Source organism: Rhineura floridana, chromosome 5, assembly GCF_030035675.1.
Source record: "Rhineura floridana isolate rRhiFlo1 chromosome 5, rRhiFlo1.hap2, whole genome shotgun sequence".
In the NCBI taxonomy this organism is placed as follows: Eukaryota; Metazoa; Chordata; class Lepidosauria; order Squamata; family Rhineuridae; genus Rhineura; species Rhineura floridana.
Genome location: NC_084484.1, coordinates 185,151,535 through 185,172,975, shown reverse-complemented (window position 1 = coordinate 185,172,975; position 21,441 = coordinate 185,151,535). Strand labels below are relative to the sequence as shown.

Sequence of the window (21,441 nt, the reverse complement as noted above, 5' to 3'; positions counted from 1 at the left end):
TGGGAAAATGAGAAACTGAGGGAACTGAAACAGACAGATGCTTCCATCCCCAGCTGGAAGTAAGCCCCACTGATTACAGCTGAACTGATTGTTAACTGGGACTGAGCAATGCAGTCATAATATGCCAGTTCTTTGTCATTTCTACCGGCTCCAGTCCGTTTCCAGCCCAAGTCCAAGTGCTAGTCTTACTCTTTCATGCCTTGGGTCCAGGTTACCTGGAGGATTGTCCCATATATAGCTGCTGGGGCCCCAAGATCATCCTCAGAGATGAGGCAGATGAAGGCTTTTCAGTGGAGTGCCCTCACCAAGGGGTATTTTGGGGGCCAGGTGAATGCCTTTTTATTTTCCCAGGCTTTATCTCTTATATTCTTAACTTAAATTCTTTGTATTATTGTTTTTTGTTGCTCATTTTATTCTGATGTTGTTTTGTTTGTTTTAGATGTTATGCCTGTGTTATATTTTTATTCTTCGTAGTTTTCACTTTTATTTGTATCTCAGAGAATCTTTTTGTTACTGGGTGGTATAGAAATAACTATATGGACCAGGTTATGGTCCAAAGGCACATAAGGCCAGCTCCCTGCTGAAGCTAAGCAGGGTTAGGTCCGGTCAGTGCCTGGATGGGAGACCGCCTGGGAACCAACCACCTTGGGTTTTTCTCATAAAAGAAAGGCAGGGTATAAATGTAATAAATAAATAAATAATAAATAAATAAATAAAATAAAAAGGTTTAATGTTCTGCTTAATAGTTTATTGCATTTTATTACAGAGGATGTCACAGATTAAGTAACTGCAGCAAAAATGCGTATTATGAATTCGTATCAAACCGAGGAAAAGTGTGTTTGCTGAACTTGCCTAAGGATACATTTGAGGTCCTACATGAGGATGCATTTGAGATGAAGATATGTGGAAATGGTGTGGTGGAAGGCGATGAAGAGTGTGACTGTGGCAGGGCTGAGGTTAGAGCTTAGGTGTTCAGGCCAACTTGCTTTCTGTGAGGGTATTATTAAACAGATATGCTTCCTCCCTCAAGGACCATGAGGTTTCCTTGCATTTCAATCTGTCCTGAAGTCCTTCTTAAATCCTGTTTTGTTAGCAACATGCCAAGGCCCTTAGTTATAACTTGAGTATCGTCTTGATTCCCTGTTGTATTTCTTCGGTTTAATTCTCATTTTAAATTCCCAAATCCTGGAATAACTTCCAAGGGGGCATAAGAAGCTACCTTATCTGACTGCCCATGGCTCTCCAGGCTTTCAGGCAAAGGTCTTTCATATCACCTGCTCCTTTTAACTATGGCTTTGGGCTTCCTAAAAAGGGTGTCATGTAGATAATATTTTTATATCTCAGTCAGAGGAGAAAGCCAGTTTTTGCTGGCAGCTGTTGGGAGGCCGCAGTGAAGACGGGCAGCTCAGTCAGGGCTGTATCAAGGCTGTATTGCCACCCCCATCACTTCTCTCAATAGCTTAATGTAAGGGCATGCTTCCTCCTCCGCTGCCCCCCTTAACCACTCCTCAGTGGCAGGGAATTCCCACCAGTGAGCCATTTCACCACCTATTGCTGCTGTTTAAGGTGGAATCAAATGTTTATGCACCCCATTAAGGTTGCAGTCCTCTGCACTTTTATTGGAAGTAATGTTGGATGTTGTATCTGGCGCAAGCAGATGCCCAGGATGCAGAACAGTATAGTGACAGGCTAGATGCCAGTTGAAGCAATGAGCCAGACAAGTAATAAGTTTTAAGAGTCACTTTACTGACAATAGAATATATCACAAGCTCTCTCTCTGTACAAACTCCTCGACCCCCACACCGACTGGCCAGATCTGCTAAGTCTTATAGATAAAGCCAGCTGGTTGCCTTGGATACTTGTCCTTGAGATCTGCACGGACTCTGTGCTTCTTGGCCTTGTAACTCTGCTGTGGAAAAATACATTCAGGCACTCTTTCTTTGCCAACACCCCCCACCTATTTTTCCATAGCATAAACCTTTATCATTTACATTACATCTTTCATGTTTCTTCCAACTTTTGTTATCACAATTACAGTTACATTTCTTGCAGTCACTTAAATTACATTTCTCCACATGATACATTTCTTTTCTTCAGTTTACATCAGCATCATTTGTAATACAGTTACTCCATTGCAATCTCAGCATCATTTTTATTACATTTTTTTCAGCAATTATTTTTCATGATTCCCATCATCCCACTTTTTCCAGTTACTGAAGTCTATATGCTTAATGGAATTTATTTTAAATCTAACAGGTGGAATACCTTTGGTTGTTCTCTCTGATCTGCGTGGTTGTATTTCTGCCCTAGTGTCTGTGTCTGTGTCAGGCGATTCCTCTGTTTCTCTCTCAGAGCTAGAACTTGATTCACTACTGCTGCCTGTTTCTTCTTGTTTTATTGGTACTGTATCTGCCTGTTCTTGTTCATTACTAACTTCAGTGTTTCCCAACTCCACATATGTTTTCTCTTCCCAATCCTGCTCTATTGCTTGCACGCTTCTGCTTAACACCACAGACCTTTGTTTTGGCATCCAAATTCTGTAATACGTGTTTTAAAAACCCAGCATGTACCCTTTGTCTACTCTCCTTTGCAGCTTCCCTGTCCTTTTATTTTTGGGAACATGTACCCAGCATTCTGCTCCAAACCTAATCAAATGTTTTAATCTGGGTTTTCTGTCATACAATTTCTGATAAGGAGACATTCCACTGGCCTTATGGAATATTCTGTTTTGAATGTAAGCTGAATACAGAACACACTCTCCCCAGAAACCTTGTGTTAAAGAGGAGTCACACAGCATTGATCTTATTGAGTCCTGAAGCAACCTGTTCCAGCGTTCAGCTAACCCGTTCTGATGAGGACTATAAGGGGCTGTTAACTCCTGTTTTATCCCTCTTTTATCCAAGTATTCAGTAAAAGAGTGTCCTGAAAACTCTCCTCCTTGATCTGATCTTATTCTCTGTATTTTGACACCAAACTGCACTTCAATTTTTGTAATAAATCTTTTCAGTTTCTCTGCAGCTTCACTTTTAGCTTTTAGTAAATAAACAGTGCAGAATTTTGAAAAATCATCAACTATTGTCAGGAAATATCTTGCACCCCCCTGAGTAGGTTGAAATGGCCCCACTAAGTCCACGTGTATTAATTGATAAGGTGCATTTGTACTGGGCATGGCTTCTTTGTTCTTAGCAGCCACAACTGCCTTAGTTTGTTTACACACGTGGCAGTCTACATATTTTTCACAGTTTCTCAATGTCACATCATTACTGTTCTCTGTTGTTTTCACCACATTTTCATATCCTATATGGCCTAGTTTTCTGTGCCATAAATGAACACAATTATTATGGGGTTTCTCATTAGCACACATGAGTACATGATTTGTTTGTTTCACGTGTAAGAAGAACAATGAGTTCCTTACTATTCCTTTCATGAATATTTTTTCACCTCTCATAATATGCACTGAACCCCTTTTGAACATTACATTGAACCCCATTTCATTGAGTTTCGACACAGCCATAATGTTGCATTCAATATCAGGAACAAACAGCACATCAGTCATAATGGTATTGAAACCTGCTAATTTCACTGTACCCCTACTTTTGATCTGTTTCTTAGATCCATCAGCCATTATTACATGATCCTCTACGTCACAAAATGTATGAAACATAGATTTATCTTTGATTATACTATTTGTTGCCCCACTGTCAATTGCCCATAAATCTTTACAGTTATTTCCCTGCTCATTGTTAATACGTTGCTTATTCTTACTAGCATAGATCACCTGTACACATGGTTTTCTTCCTCTTTCTCTTCTTCTTGCTTCACAATTCCTTTGAAGATGTTGCTTGGAACCACAAAAATAACATGCCTTTTGTCCATACAGTCTCTCTTGTGCTGCTTTGTTGTTCAGCTTTCCCAAGTTGTGTTTAGACTCAGTCCTTTCTTGCTTTGCCATTTCCTGCCTCCTTTGGAATTCTTGAAAAAGTTTTCCTTCTATATAATCCATATTGAGATTGGCATCGTCCATTGCTTCCAAAGAGCTCACCAGACTATCATAACTTGAATCTAGTGAAGCTAATGTGATATACACTTTTTGCGTTTGGGAATGTTCAGTTTCGACTTCCCAGGAGGATCCCTACGCCTGTGCAGCCTCTGAGACGGGCTCCCGTCTTGGATGAAACTTATCCAGGTTAAATTCAGTCAGAAGGCTCTTTTCTGACTGGGAATAATTTCTTCCGGTTAAAGAAGAAACGTGAGATTTCCCACATAGCTTTGTTTTGACTGTTGGAGTCTGGAATTCGTCAGAATCGTCTGTCTTCCAGCAGCTCAGACAGAGCGAGGATTTTTATGCTAGCTCAGCTGGATAAGTGACCCTTTTTTTTTATACGGATTAACAGGCAAACATCCTCCTGTCTACATTCATCATTTTCTTATCTATACAGCTAAAGAGATTTGTCAAAGTAACAGCAATTGAGATAACCTAGGTGAGGTAAGACTTTCCTCTTTTTGTTCGCGGAGCTAGGGGGGAAGAAAATATAAATAGCTTATCTTTTTTTTTTATTGCAAAAAGCTGACATGGAAAATGGCATTCTAAAGATTACAACGGGCGAGAGATTTCTGATTGGAGGAGATAAGAAATCTTTTTGATCTATGGTAGGGACTATTTTTTCTGATCTACTTTTTTTGTTTGATGAATCTGCTCATTCTCTCTGCTACTAGCTATTTCGACGCTGTGAACTAAAGCTGTTCTTACACTTTCAGGCAGATAAGAGATAAGGGCTGTCTAGCGTGTGACGTTAGTTTGTTGGAAAAATTAACTCCTTTGTAACTGGTTAAAGAAATAAGCTGCTCTTTGTTTGGGACATTGAAAATTGAAGGAGTTTTGTTCCTTTGGCTTTAAGAATGACAATTAAGAAGACTATGGATGTACAAGAAGGGACTTTATCTCTAGACATGTTTCAGAAAATAATGAATGGGATTAACTCAATAAAACAAGAACTGAGAAATAATAGACAAGCGTGGAGAATTGAATTTTATGAAATGAGACAGGAGCTGAAAGAAACTCAGGATTCTATGAGAAAGGAGAATAAAGATAGATCTGGAAAACAAAAAAAAGATGAAAGAGAAATTAAAGGCAAGGTTCAAACTATGGAGATTGGCTTAATTATGGAAATGAAAAAAGATTTGGATTTCCTGGCTGTGATGGATCCTGGAGATAAATATTACAGTTTGGAATTCAGCGCTGTCCCTGAAGGAATTGAAGAGATTGGAGATAAAGATATTATCGGTTCAAAAAAATTCTTGGACTGGAAGGATCTGATGGAACTTGAAATGGAGAAAGTTAACAGAATTAATCCCTGTCTTGTGTCAATGGAAAAACCTTCAAGAGATGTACTAGTGTATCACGTGGAAAAGAGGAACAGAGATGCGGCTTTGCAACAATACTTCAGTGATACGTTTGGATTTGATGGCAAGAAAATATCTGTGATGGAGGAAATTCCTATCAGACTTTTATTATATGACTATGACAGCAAGATTTTTGGGTGCGTAAAGATGGAAGATGGAAGATGGACCCAATATGGATAATGACAGAAGAGCGATTTAAAATCACTGGACTTAGTAGATTTAATGAGTTGGATTAATTGGCATGTTTATTTAGAAAAAAAAATTGATTGACATATATCTCAAGGACTGGAAACTTCTCTTTGACTTTTTGTGGAAGATTAAAATGATATGATGTTAATGAGATTTGAAACCAACTAAGATAACTGTTGGAGGAAGGTGATTTTATAATCTATTAAGAGATAGGTCTGTTACCTATTATAGATTTATAGTTGAATTATAGTGTTTTGAAATTACTGGATTTAGTAGATTTGATGAGCTGGATTAATTGGCATGTTTATTTAGAAAAAAAATTGATTGATATATATCTCAAGGATTGGAAACTTCTCTTTGACTTTTTGTGGAATATTAAAATGATATGATGTTAATGAGATTTGAAACCAACTAAGATAACCGCTGGAGGAAGGTGATTTTATAATCTATTAAGAGATAGGTTTGTTATATATTATAGATTTATAGCTGAACTATGACAAATCGGAAGTCAATATTTTTATATATATGTATTTTTTTTGTATTGTATTAGTTATTGATTTGTGTTGTTTTCTTTTTGTATTATTTTGGTTTTGAAAATTAGAATAAAAATTAATTGGAAAAAAAAAAGAGAATGTTCAATTTCACGTTCTGACAACTCAGTAAACAGTCTGTTTATTTCCAACAAATGCTCTGACATGGTTGTATCTCCAGATAAGCGCATCTGATACAATCTTCTGGCAAGATATATTTTAGAACTGGCAGTCTTTTTCACATGAATATTTCTTAAAGTTTCCCAGGTTTCCTTAGCTGTTGTTGCATCACGCACGTGCAGTAATTGAGAATCATCAATAGCAAGAACAATTAACGCCTTTGCCCTCTCATCCAGCCTTCTCCAATCTGCTGGAATAGGCACCCCGGCGGGTGGGTCTTCTGTGATAGCTTTCCACAGGTCTTCTTTCACTAGAAAAGCCTGCATTCTCTGTTTCCAAGTGCCATAATTTTTCCCTGTCAGCCTTTCCAAGGGAATCCCGGCCGATAACGTAATAGACATACTTTCACTTTTCACAGTTCACCGCCTTTGTAATTAGAGCTTCTCACCTCTGTCCTTCAGTCAGTTTTTCCCACGGCTCTCTCACAGCTTTCAGCTCAGCTTTCGGTTTCTCCGTCTCTCTGCTGTTTTACTCGCTGGTCTGCAGTTCTGGCTTTTCTCTGCCGCTTTTCTGCAATCCTCCGCTCCAGGCAATCCTCAGCACCAGGTAATCCTCAGCACCAGGTAACCATCAGCACCAGGTAACCATCCTCTGCTACCACTTGTTGGATGTTGTATCTGGCGCAAGCAGATGCCCAGGATGCAGAACAGTATAGTGACAGGCTAGATGCCAGTTGAAGCAATGAGCCAGACAAGTAATAAGTTTTAAGAGTCACTTTACTGACAATAGAATATATCACAAGCTCTCTCTCTGTACAAACTCCTCGACCCCCCACACCGACTGGCCAGATCTGCTAAGTCTTATAGATAAGGCCAGCTGGTTGCCTTGGATACTTGTCCTTGAGATCTGCACGGACTCTGTGCTTTTTGGCCTTGTAACTCTGCTGTGGAAAAATACATTCAGGCACTCTTTCTTTGCCAACAAGTAAGTCCTGCTAAATTCATTGGGTTCAGCGGGACTTACTTCTAAGTAAATGTGTGCAGGATTGCAACAGTGAAGTGGATAATCATTTCATTCCAACTTTAGAAGGAGCAATGGCTAGCAAATATGCACAGGGTTGGACTGTAAATGCTTCAGTTTATGAGGCAACAGAAGGCCATTTCCAGAACATATATGGATATCAGACCACTACCGTGGGCCCACTAGGAGCCATGTAAGTATTATCATAAACCAGCTCTTCAGATGTGCACTTATATGTACAGTGCACATACATAAAATGGACATGGGAAGCCACCTTCTTTAACATAACTTCTTAAAAGTAGTGTTAGATCTAACATGCTGCAAGCAAAATTAAAGCTATTGTAAAATGCTGTCCCTCCAAATTTGCACCAAAACAACCTTTTTCTGTAAATGTTCTGTTTTAACAAATAATTTGGCAGTGACCAACCTTTAATAAATAGTCCATTACAGAATGAATTGTTTGCAGAAATCAATTCAGTGTGCTACAGATCCTTTGTGGAAATGATCTCTCGTAAAGGGATGGAAGAACAGATAATATAAGAAAAGACAGTCTGTGTGTCACTGCCTATCTTCCTTTCAAAGGATCAGTGCTCTTCAGTGAAGGCTTGCTAGAACACCCAGTAAGTTGATGAAAGTACTAAGAACAGAATAATTATCTCGCTGGATCAGACCATCTGCTCCAGCATTCTGTTTCTAGCAGCAGCTGGCCAGGCATTTCTTGAAGCTCACAAGCATGGCATGAAAGTGATAGCCTGCCTGTCCTGTCCGTCTCCACCATAGATGTTTGATGGTATTCTCTCTCTGAACATGGAAGTTCAGTTTTGCTCTCATGGCTTGCAGCCTTTGCTAAAGGCTGACTTATAGCCATTGGTTGTCCTCGCCTCCTCCACTGATGGTTACATTCACAGTCCACATCATACATTTAAAGCTCATTTATACCACTTTGTCATGGCTTCCCCCAAATAATCCTGGGAACTGTAGTTTACCCCTCAAAGAACTACAATTCCCAGCACCCTCAGGATTCTTTGGGGGAAGCTGTGTGCTTCAAATGTATGATGTGGACATGAATGTGACCAGTTTGTCTACTCCTTTAAGAAAAGGCCATTGCCTGCAGCATAGGTAGCAATAATGGGTAATTGGAATTCTCCTAATAGGTAGATATAATACAGTGATCTTTTTGACTAAGTTTAATTTTGGAATTTAGCTTTTTTTTGTTTACTATTTTAAAAGGCTGACAATGAATTTACTGAAATATGAAGTTTGTTTATATATAAATGAGAAAATAATGTGGGATGGCACTTTTGATTAGCTCATTGGTGAAGCACATATTCTGCATGCAGAAGGCTCCAGGCTCAGCCCTCGGCATCTCCATTTCCAGCAGGCATTTCATGGGTACTGTTTGGTTTCAGCCAGAGTGCTAACCAGGGCTGGTTACAGGGACCATACAACTCCCCTGTTACAACAGCTCCACTGGCTGCCAATTTGTTTCCAGTCACAATTCAAAGTGCTGGTTTTGACCTACAAAGCCTGTACGGCTCAGGTCCAGGCTATTTGACAGATCGTATCTCCCTACATGAACCTGTCCGGGATTTGAGATCTTCAGGTGAGGCCCTTCTTGTGCTCCCCACACCTTCGCAAGTACATATGACGCGGACACGAGATAGGGCCTTTTCCGTGGCCGCCCCTAGGCTATGGAACTCCCTTCCGAGTGAGGTGTGATCAGCTCCCTCCTTGCCGTCTTTCCGGCTACAAGTAAAGACTGTTTTATTTCAACAGGCGTTTCAGATAGAGAACGACCAGGATTAAGTGTCATAGGATTGGTGACTACAGTATATGATTTTATTATTTTAAATTGTCCGCTGTTTTTAACCTATGTTTTATGGTTTTAATTTTTCTCATAGTTTCATTCTTTTTTAATAATATACTCTGTATGTTTTAATTGGTGTTGTTTTTAGTTGTAAGCCGCTCTGAGTCCTATTGGAAAAAGGGCGGGGTAGAAAAAAAGTTTATTATTATTATTATTATTATTATTATTATTTTATTTATTTATTTATTTATTTATTTATTTATTTAATTTAAATTATATATCGCCCTAAGCCCGAAGGCTCTCTGGGTGCGGTGTATTATTATTATTATTATTATTATTATTATTATTTCATGATGATGCATTGTTTATGTGTGGCTTGTTTTTATGTACATCACTTAGATGTATATAAATGACTGAAATAAAGAAAGGATCAGGTAGCAGGTGATGAGAAAGGCCTTTCCCTGAGGCCCCATAGGGCTGCTGCCAGTCAGAGACAACAATACTGGGCTGGATGGACAAAGTGTCCCACCCTGGTGTCAGGCAGCTCCCTATGGCCCTAACAAGTACAGATTGCATGTGCCTTACTGAGAATCCTGTGGAGGAGGCTTGATGGCAGATACAAGTTCAGTGTACATTTTTTGATCTTAGTTTCCTACAAGGATGGGTACTTCCAGACTGCCACCATTTTGCAGATGGGATTCGACTGCATAACAGCAAATTCAGGTTGCCTAATTAAAGTGGATTTGGCACTCTTGCACAACAAAACCTCTTCCCACTCCCTCCCCCCAAGTCAGGCTCTTTCTGGTAAGGAAAATAACAGGAATGTGAACTGGAAAGTGTGGGATAACAAATGCTCTTCAATGGCTAGAAGTACCTTTTACTAACTTTGGCTGGTAAGACATCTACGGCCATTTCTGGACTGGTGCAGCCTGACCACGGTTGTCCACATGCTGGTAACCTCCAGGCTGGATTACTGTAATGTACTCTATGTGGAACTACCCTTGGAGTTGGTCCGGAAGCTGCAGCTGGTGCAAAATGCAGCAGTTCAACTGCTCACTGGGGCAGGGCATCGCCAACATGTCACCCCACTGGTGAAAGAATTGCACTGGCTGCTAATGAGCCACCAAGCTAAGTGCAAGGTGCTGGTTTTGGTGTACAAAGCCCTATACAGCTTTGAACTGTGATACCTGAAAGATCGTCTTACCCCCTATATACCAATATACTCAGTTGATCACTGCCCTCTGCAGGTGAGGGCCTCCCACAGGTGCCATCTTATCAGGAGGTCTGTTTCACACAATATAGGAAGCAGACCTTTAATCTTACGGCACCTGCCCTTTGGAATTCACTCCCATCAAATGTTAGGCACATATTGTGTTTTGGGCGCCTACTACAGACCTTCCAACAAGCCTGTTAAGTAGAGATCTTTCCCAGTCTGCATCTGTATTAGAAAAAAATAGAAATGGACTGCCTTCAAGTCGATCCCGACTTATGGCTACCCTATGAATAGGGTTTTCATAGTAAGCTGTATGCAGAGGGGGTTTCCCATTGCCTTCCTCTGAGGCTAGTCCTCCCCAGCTGGCTAGGGCCTGCTCAGCTTGCCACAGCTGCACCAGGCAGCCCCTTCCTTGTCCACAACTGCCAGCTGGGGGCAACTGGGCTCCTTGGGACTATGCAGCTTGCCCACGGCTGCACAGGTGGCAGGGCACGTCACCCCTGAGCCACTCCCTGTGGGGTGATCTTTAGCTGGCCCTTGACACCCAGGAGACACGAGCGGGGATTGGAACTCACAGACTCTGGACTCCCAGCCAGGCTCTCCTCCCCACTGGGCTATACCAGCTGTGCATCTGTATTAGAATGTTTTAAATATGTTTTTATTGTTTGTTGTTTGCTGCCCTGGGCTGTTTTGGGATGACAGGTGGGATATGATAAATAAAAACATTGTACAGTCTCCCTGCTAACAAATCATGATGAATGCTCAATAAACATGGTACAACCTCCCTGCAAACTTTGTGAAAATGAATCAGGATGAATGCTCCATTAAACAGGTTGTCTGGAAGCAACCTATGACACACGTTTCTTTTTTCTGTGTCCCAAACCAACCCAGAGAATGATAAGTTCTTTTTAATAGAATGATGGAAGAGTGGGTAATTTAGGAGATTCCATGTTTTTTTTTCATGAAATAGGAGGAAGAAGAACAGGTGAACTTTGCTTTCTTATCTCGCAGCAGAGTACAAGAGCTGAAGGGGCTAAAAGTAAGTTGCAACTGAAAACAATGGTCCTTTCCCCCTGTTGTTACAGAGCACTGCTCTGATTTTCTCCTTGCACAGATCCTGCAAAGCCTAACACAGATCTTCCAGCTGTTGTATGGCAAGAAGTGACGCATTAGAAGTGGGGATGATATGACAATTGAGGGCAGGAGAGGATCAGAGGCAAGCTGGAAGTGGAGCAGGAGACTTGCAGGCGTGGATCAAATGTTTGCATCGAATGCCAGCCTCTGCCACCCTGCCAACTGTCCCTCTGCATGCCACCATGGAGAGGCTTTTTGGGGGGGACTCTTCATCAAGACAACCGACAGATTGATCCAATGAAATTAGCAGTATTAGGGGAGGGGTCTTCAGTTTCTGGGAGAAATTACAGGGCTGTGGACAGCACGCAAGAACTACCTAGGAGGGTGGTGCACACTAAGGGCTTCAGGGCCAAGGAGCTGTTAATTGGCCTATGATCTTCTCTGACAGGAATGCCAAAAAAATGACTGTTGCCAAAAAGATTGTAAGCGGAAACCAAACACTGAGTGTGATTATGGACTCTGCTGTGACAAATGTAAGGTAAGATAACTGAGACTGAGGAAAGATATGATAGCACTCTTCAAGTACATGAAAGGTTGCCACATAGAGGAGGGCCGGGATCTCTTCTTGATTGTCCGAGTGCAGGACACGGAATAATGGGCTCAAGTTGCAGGAAGCCAGATTTCAACTGGACATCAGGAAAAACTTCCTAACTGTTAGGACCCCCCCCCCTTAACAGATCCAATGTCTACAATTTATTTTCTTGATTCATTTATCCCCCAGTTCCTTAACAGTGCAGTCCAGAAGTGATTGTTTTCAATAGGTCTTACTCCAAGCCAGTCTCACATATACTTCCTGTTGATGCTGATACTGGCATTCCTGTGGAGTCTATGTGTGTGGAAACAAGCAATGGTTTAGCCTACTAATCCGCTAAGTGGATGAACAAAAGAGACAGGACCTTTTCAGTGATGGTACCATGACTGTGGAACATGCTTCCAAGGATGGCCCTTCTGACCCAATCAATGGCTTGCCTTCCAGTGAGCAGTGGGGAAAAAATATTGTTCAGGAAGACTTTGGGAGTCAGGACGCTATTGCTAATTCCAGAGGAGGAGAGTGGAAACACCTGCTGCTAATTGACTGCGCCCAGCCCACAGATGAGCTATGAAGGTTGCTGCAATGCAGAACTTTTGGGGTCTCCATGAGGGCATCACCCCCTTTAATATTGTACCGTTGAATGTATTATCCAGTAGAGAGAGAGAGAGTGATGTTGTATTATTGGTTTATAGTTGAATTGTGCATGTGCGGCCCAGAGTGGGTTGTCATGTTTTTGTATGCTTCAGAGATGCCCAATACCACTTAGTATGAGAAACTGAACTGGTATTGAGTATGGCCTTACCTGGGTGAGAGACGGGGAGGGAGTGGTTGCGTTGGATGCTATGTATTTTTGTAGCCTAAGTGTTTGTTCCTTATGGTGGTTTGGCTGGAGAAAAGTTATCTGTATGGTTTGTGGGAATGAATCAGAGTGGGATTTAGACATGGAGGACTGTTGACATATTTGGGAGGGATTATTGGGGGGGTGTAGCTCCTAGTATAGTTGTTTTAATTAATTAACTAATGATGCTGTTTTGGGAGTTTGTATTTTGTATTTGATTCTTAACTCATAATGTTTATGTTTAAGAGAATACTTTTATTTTTCTGATAATTATGCTGTTTTGAATGTGTTTTTTATATTTGGCTTGAATTTGTAATGTTTTCTTTTAATATTTTGTGATGTTTTGTTCAATGTTTTAATCTAGGTTGTAAACCGCTTTGAGATTTGTTTTCCAAATAATATAAAGCGGTATAGAAATGACATAAATAAATAAAAATAAATAAAAATAGAGCCATACAACAATGGAGCCAATGACCTAACTCTCTTGGTTCTGTTTTCACTGCCCTTCCCTGAGCAGGATTACCAATGGGGTTGGCAACCTCACATTGAAAACATAGGTGCCCCGGTCTACCACATTTGTAGCATAATTTCTCCTCACTTTTAGGGTACACAGATCCACTCTGGGGTGTCCTGTGCCCTTCAGACTTTATTGGAGGACTCACTCGCTGTGGTACCACAGCCTTTCTGCCACCATTATATGGTCTGGGTTTAAACTCTCTTGATGTTTTCCCCACCCAGCCAGTTCTATTGGAGGCAAAGTGATCTGCCAACTCTGCGGCCTATTGAACAGATGTAGGGGAACAGTCTTTGACAAGGAGCCTTATTTCTGGTGGTAACTGATGGTATAATTGATCCAGTATCATGAGGCTTTTCACCTCTTCCACTGACTGAGCTTTGGCACTTCCCATCCACTTTCCAAATATGTCCATCAACTTTGCTCCCAGTTCAACAAAAGACCTCCCTGCTTGGATCTGACAGTTTCAAAATAACTTCCTAAAGTAGTCAGGTCCCAGTCTGAATCTTTTGTACACTGCCTCTTTAAACTCGGCATATGTGATGGGCCTGTCTGAGGGGAAATATTGGTATACCTCTGCCAATTCCCCTTTGATCAGATTTGATAAATATTGCATATATTTATCCTCCGGTAGCCCCCACATCTGAGCTGCCTTTTCGAAGGTGTTGAGGTAAATCTGTGGGTCTTGTCCAGGTTCAAACACCGCAAAATCTTTTGGTGTAACCTTTATTTTGGTTTCATTTCTGTCCTTTCTTGTTTCATCAAAATGAAACTTCTCTCTTTCAAATTTTAACTTTTCCACCTGTATCTCAGCATCCAATGCTCATTGCTTCTCCCTGTCCTCAAACCCCATTCTCATCCTTTCAGTATCCATTCTCATTCTCTCAATTTCCAACTCCCGCTGTTTTTCCTTCTCTACACCTTCCATCCTCAATCTCTCAGTTTCCAACTTTCTCTCAAATACTCTATATAAGCGGGATTGCTTGAGTACCCTTCTGGGTTCTCTTCTCTGACAGGTTGTTTTTGTTGAACAGATGTGAATGCTATCAATGCTACTTGCAATTCATCTACCCCTTTACCCTCGTGAGGTAAATTGAATGTTATGCACTTCTCCACCAGCTCCTCTCTTTTCATCTTTATATATTCAGTCATGTTTTTAGACTGAATCATGTATGGTGGTGTGATAATACTGTGTCAGCCACCGCACATTTTAGAAGCCTTTGTTAAGGCTGAGGTGCATCTGAAAAACTTCCTAACTGTTAGAGCCATATGACAACGGAGCCATATGACAATGGAACCAATGACCTAGAGAGGTGGTGGACTCTCCGACACTGGAGGCATTCAAGAGGCAGCTGGACATCCATCTGTCGGGAATGCTTTGATTTGGATTCCTTCATCATTGAGCAGGGGGTTGGACTTGATGGCCTTATAGGCCCCTTCCAACTCTACGATTCTATGATTCTATGATAACCACAGCAGGTGCCACTGGTGTTGCGGAAGGGCCGTAGCTCAGCGGCAGAGCTTCTGCTTTGTAAATAGAAGGCCTGAGGGTGAATCCCCAATGGTATCCCCAGGTAGCGCTGAGACAGATTCCTGTCTGAAACCCTGGAGAGCCATTACCATTGAAAATAGTCAATACTGAGCTAGATGGAGCAATGGCCTGGCTCAGTTTCCTGTGTTCCTATAACTTTGTCCTTAAAATCCTTATAATATAATAATAATATATTTTATTTCTGTGTTGCCTATCTGTCCGAATTAACGGACACTCTAGGCGACGTACAACAATATAAAAACACAATATACATATTAAAACAGCAATCAGAACAAACTAAAACCAACCTTCCGTTTAACATCATAAAACTAATCCACCCCAATCCCATAGGCCTGCCTGAATAGCCAGGTCTTTAAGGCTCGGCGGAACCCCATCAGGGAGGCGATGTGCCGAAGGTCAAAGGGAAGGGAATTCCAGAGGGTGGAGGCCACAATCGAGAATGCCCTCTCTCTGGTCCGCACCAACCTAGCTGTTTTAACCGGTGGGACCGAGAGAAGGTCTTGTGAGGCAGATCTTGTCAGGCGGCATAATTGGTGACTCTGGAGGTGCTCCTTCAGATAAACTGGGCCAAAACCGTTTAGGGTTTTAAAGGTCAATACCAACACCTTGAATTGGGCCCGGTAGACAACCGGTAGCCAGTGAAGATCTATTAGCACTGGAGTGATATGATCACGGCGACGGCTATGCTTAATCAAGCGAGCCGCCGCATTCTGTACCAGCTGTAACTTCCGGACCGTTTTCAAGGGTAACCCCACGTAGAGCGCATTGCAGTAGTCTAAGTGAGAGGAGACCAGGGCATGTATCACACGAGGGAGTAGATGAACAGGAAGGTAGGGTCGCAGTCTCTGTATCAGATGCAATTGATACCAAGCTGCCCTGCTCACTGCCGAAATCTGAGCCTCCAAGGACAGTTGGGAGTCAAGAATGACCCCGAGGCTGCGAACTTGGTCTTTCAGGGGTAATCTCACCCCATTCAGCATCAAATCTGTAATTCCCAACCTTCCTTTATCTCCCACAAGTAACACCTCGGTCTTGTCGGGGTTTAGTTTCAGCCTATTCTCGCCCATCCATTCACTTACAGACTCCAGGCACTTGGACATGGTATTCTCAGCCAACTCTGGTGAGGACTTAAATGAGAGGTAGAGCTGAGTGTCATCCGCATATTGGTGACACTGCAGCCCAAAACTCCTGATGGTGGCCCCCAGCGGGATTGTAAATCCTTACAATCAAGTAAACTCCTTTGTCAGATCAAGGTCCAGTTACTTTAATGTCACAATGCTTTTCATTTGGCTTAATTTCAGTCCTGCTCATTTGCATTAGATATTCATGTTCTATTTTTCATATGGTGTGATTAACTTTCTTTCCTGTGTGTGTGCAGCCATCCTTGCCTATAGGATATTATTGTTCCCATTTTTTCAGATGAGAAACTGACATTGGCAGATAGCAACTTTACCCCAGGGACAGCTGGTGGCCCCCTGAAGAATGGTAGTGGTCCAAGTCCTTCCTCTAGTTGGACCCCATGTTCTGCCTACCCACCAGATTAGTCTCTTGTTACATATGAGAAAATGTAGTAGATATAAATCCCCAGAAATGCACAAAGAATTACATGAAAGGGGCTCAGTTTCCTGATCCTCCACTTGGGGGCAGCATGTTTTGGGGTACCTTTAAAGGGTAGACGGTAACCAATTAGTTTATTATATTATTATTATGGGAGGGAGGCACAACTGGCTTTTCTTCCTCAAGCATGGGGGCGGTGGGAGAGGAGCGTAGTAATGGATGTGTTCAGAGTCCTTGTTACATTTCTTCTGTTTCTCATCCATTTGCCTCTTGCTCTGAAACAAAGCTCTATATGTTCCCAATGTATAAGGCTTCCTCAGTCCGGAACGTGTACCATTGCACCCAGACACACTTAATGCTGTGTGTCAAAAGGTGGTGGTGGGTTTGTACAGCGATTGGTGCGGTTACAAGGTCAGAAACAGCATCCTCCCCCCCAAAAAAATTTTTAACAAAAATATATGACAAATAGTTGCCTTTTTGGAAAATAGCCTCTTTTTCTTGTAAGGAAAATATATTGATAATGAAAGAGTATAGATGGACCAACAGCTGGGAAGAGGAGCATCATGAGAATCTGGCCCATATAGATTGTAGACAGATTTGAACCTCCATAATGAGGCATCAACTCACAAGAAAACAGAACCAGGAAGTGGAAAAGTGATTAAGTCCTCAGTACAAGATTCACAAGAATGAATCACCAGAATGGTCTGCATCACCTTTCTCCCCCATCCAATTAACTGGGGACAATGTGAAAGACCTTCCCGGATAGGCCATGTGCCAGTAGCTCAGTCATTCACCACTTCTTATTCCTTCCTGATAGAATTCAAGATGCTGATGTTGTAAAGCCCTTCACATTTGGCGTTTCAACATTCTCCCTTTACCCCATCTCAGTCTCTCAGATAGTCTAGATAACAACATGGTCTCTGACAATCTATCAGTCACTCTATCTGCACACCGTTATGACAACACACACAAAAAAGGGTGTTGCTGAGAGTGACTAATTTACAGCTGTGGAACCCATTTCCCCTGAAGACTTGCAAAAGGTCAAAACTGAACATACTTCAGATTTTTAGAGGAACTTTCCCCTTTGCTGGCTTTTTATGGCCTGGTTAAGCTGATGTTAGTGCTAGTTCTATGTTTTATGTCACTGCTTGTCTATTGCATATTTCCATGTGGTATTATTCAGTCAGAGCCAGTTTGTAGGCAGATTAGTAGCAGCAGTAGTAGTAATAATAATAAAAATAAAAAAAATTCTCCAGCCACTGAGATAAGAAACCAACAATAAGGGGTTTCTATTATTGTTTCCAACAGATTATACATGAAGGGAAAGTATGCAGGGAAGCGGCTACTGAATGTGATCTCCCCGAATACTGCAATGGGGCTTCTGCCAGTTGCCCACCAGATGTGTACAAACAAAATGGGATGCCATGTGGCACCAGTGACAACTGTTATTTGGGGAAATGCCTGAACCTTCACCGACATTGCACAGACCTTTTTGGCAAAGGCAAGACTGACATCATTTATTACAAAAAAAAGAAAACCTTAGCTATTGTTGTTAGCTTTGTTTAATCCTGTTGACAGTGGCCAATTCTAGATGTGCCTCTGAGTAGGGATGGGTGAATCTGACCATTTTGGTTTCTCGATTTTCCAATCTAAAATTCTGTTTTCCATATTTCCACATCAGCTTGTGATTAAAAACAAAGTCCTTATGAGAATTCATCAGCATTTTAGGGCTGATACACATTTTTGCAAAGTGATCTTACCCTAACATAATGCGTTTCTGTATGAAAGTTTCACTAATATACTTATTTTTCTGCACACTTTACCCTAGTACATGCATTTTTGTACACATTACTTGGCTGGAAAACTACACTGCAAAGTTTGGAGAAGTGCAAATTCTGAAGGATGGCTGTGTTTTGGTTTGCATATTGTTTCTGAAAGTACCAATTAGGAAGGTTCGCTTTTGAATGCGAACTGAATTGATTTTTCCCCCCATCCCTACCTCTGAGACTAGGTATTTGGGAGTCTTCTCCTAGGAAGGAGCAATGCCATAGCAGTAAGGTTCCCCTTGATAAACCTGTACTGAATTTCAAGCTCTTGCTGTTGGCAAATAACACTTCTCACTAATCTTCCCCTCTCATGTGCAAACCTGCAAACAACTTAACTGCTTACTAGTTCCTTCAGCTACTGGCTGAGCTGCTGTGATGTCATGACATGCTCACAAATCATTCTAACTGCATGGAGGAAACTGCTGCAGTAAAACTTTGGCAAACTTTGGTATGCTTTTGGGAGGTTTTATTTTTTTAAAAAATGACAAGCATTAGATGAGAGACAGACACTTCACTCAAGTCCTGGGGACAGGAATGGTGTGCTAGAGGCAAGAGAAGAGGAGAGATGACACGTTAAGCGAGCAGGGAGGTTGAGGGCTGGAAAACTGAATGGGGAAATGCCAAGTATTGGCAGAAAGAAGGTTAAGCCACAGGATGAAATGAGGGGCCTGAGAGGGAAATGAGTGGGTGAAGCAGAAACCTGAGGAGAAGAGGAAGGGAAGAATGAACAAAATGAGGGGCTTAGGAAGACTCTAGGGCACAGTAGGGCCATATGGCCACTGGCAGGAGGGGAGTCAACAGGCAAGGGAGCTTTGGAGCCTGGGGAAGTGTGGGCCAGGGAGGACAGAGGCAGTTGCATGCATGGTGGCATTGGGGGTTGGGTGGTATGTGTGTATGTGTGAATTTCACGTTGCGATTTGAATTAACTAGGCAAATCTCCAGGTGGATCTGTTCTCTCCTCAGGCTACAACCTTGATCTTTTAGCATCTTTCCCCACATCGTGGTTCTGCTCTAAATGACCTGGGTGGGACCCAGGTACCACATGCCCTGAAGACACCTGGAGAGCCCCTGTTCATGGTCCCAGCCCCCTCCAGGTGATGCTAGGAGGGTGGTAATGTGGGACAAGGAGTTTTCTGTAGCACCCCCTTCCTCCCCCCCCCAATCTGGAACTGCCTTCTTGGAACAGTATGTTTGTCCCCTACAGAGGCTAGATTTAAGAAACAAAGACTGTTTTTTTAATTTATTTTGCCAGGCTTTTGGGTTGAAGAGGTTTTATTCTCCTGTTTTACTCATCTGTTTGTTCTGTAGTTTATGGAATTTTATTGGCAATTTTATAGTGTTTTTATTTGGATTTTTTATTATTATTTCAAAAGTCACACAGACACGTAATCTTTGTAAGCCGCCTTCGGCTCCATGCAGAGAGTAGGAATCAACGGACAGTTCTCCCAATGGAGGACTGTAGAAAGTGGAGTCCCTCAAGGATCGGTATTGGGACCTGTACTTTTCAACTTGTTCATTAATGACCTAGAATTAGGAGTGAGCAGTGAAGTGGCCAAGTTTGCTGATGACACTAAATTGTTCAGGGTTGTTAAAACAAAAAGGGATTGCGAAGAGCTCCAAAAAGACCTCTCCAAACTGAGCGAATGGGCAGAAAAATGGCAAATGCAATTCAATATAAACAAGTGTAAAATTATGCATATTGGAGCAAAAAATCTGAATTTCACATATACGCTCATGGGGTCTGAACTGGCGGTGACCGACCAGGAGAGAGACCTCGGGGTTGTAGTGGACAGCACGATGAAAATGTCAACCCAGTGTGCGGCAGCTGTGAAAAAGGCAAATTCCATGCTAGCGATAATTAGGAAAGGTATTGAAAATAAAACAGCCGATATCATAATGCCATTGTATAAATCTATGGTGCGGCCGCATTTGGAATACTGTGTACAGTTCTGGTCGCCTCATCTCAAAAAGGATATTATAGAGTTGGAAAAGGTTCAGAAGAGGGCAACCAGAATGATCAAGGGGATGGAGCGACTCCCTTACGAGGAAAGGTTGCAGCATTTGGGGCTTTTTAGTTTAGAGAAAAGGCGGGTCAGAGGAGACATGATAGAAGTGTATAAAATTATGCATGGCATTGAGAAAGTGGATAGAAAAAAGTTCTTCTCCCTCTCTCATAATACTAGAACTCGTGGACATTCAAAGAAGCTGAATGTTGGAAGATTCAGGACAGACAAAAGGAAGTACTTCTTTACTCAGCGCATAGTTCAACTATGGAATTTGCTCCCACAAGATGCAGTAATGGCCACCAGCTTGGATGGCTTTAAAAGAAGATTAGACAAATTCATGGAGGACAGGGCTATCAATGGCTACTAGCTGTGATGGCTGTGCTCTGCCACCCTAGTCAGAGGCAGCATGCTTCTGAAAACCAGTTGCCGGAAGCCTCAGGAGGGGAGAGTGTTCTTGCACTCGGGTCCTGCTTGCGGGCTTCCCCCAGGCACCTGATTGGCCACTGTGAGAACAGGATGCTGGACTAGATGGGCCACTGGCCTGATCCAGCAGGCTCTTCTTATGTTCTTATGTTCTTAACAAATGATTTATGTTTGAATGTTTCTTGTGGCAACCCTTTGACAGGCTTGATATGCAGGGGGTGGGGGACGATGGGCAGACCTCCCCAGTCTGGAGTCCACACCTTGCCTCTGCAGCACGTATGATACTCTTCTCAGTCTTCAGCAACAAGGTTCTGTATTACCTTTGCATTTCAGAAACACTTAAGTCTTGGGAGAACAACATTTCACGCTGCTTTAGTTTCAAGACTTGCGCTAAGAGAGAGGCCCTGCCAATGCCCTGAGGAGAAAAGAGAAATTAACTCTTGCAGGCTCACTTTAAGCAACTCACCAGAGGTTCCCAAACAGTGATCTATTATGGGGCCCATAGAAAGGTTGCAGAACGAATAATATCTACACTTAACACATTTTTTTCTCACACTGGAGATCAAGGCCATTTTGACCAGGGACAGTCTTGCAGAACAGGCTTCCAAGACCCTCACTTTGATCCTGTAATACTTTGCTATTACAGTCTATTTATTTTCTCCTAAGAAATTTACCAGTTAAAAATGGAAATGGACTGTCTTCAAGTCTTATGTCGACCCAATGAATAGGGTTTTCATGGTAAGCAGTATTCAGAGATGGTTTTACCATTGCCTTCCT

At 42.0% G+C, this 21,441-nt stretch overlaps 1 protein-coding gene across 1 annotated transcript in view; it reads left to right on the top strand.

The window, feature by feature from the left end:
* The window catches only part of LOC133386133 (disintegrin and metalloproteinase domain-containing protein 9-like), a 61,997-nt gene that overhangs the window by 19,495 nt on the left and 21,061 nt on the right, over positions 1 to 21,441 (top strand). The window contains exons 5-7 of the mRNA XM_061629739.1: positions 767 to 956; positions 11,805 to 11,894; positions 17,718 to 17,910. Coding sequence (XP_061485723.1) covers positions 767 to 956; positions 11,805 to 11,894; positions 17,718 to 17,910 — 473 coding nt within the window. The remainder of the gene's footprint in view (positions 1 to 766; positions 957 to 11,804; positions 11,895 to 17,717; positions 17,911 to 21,441) is intronic.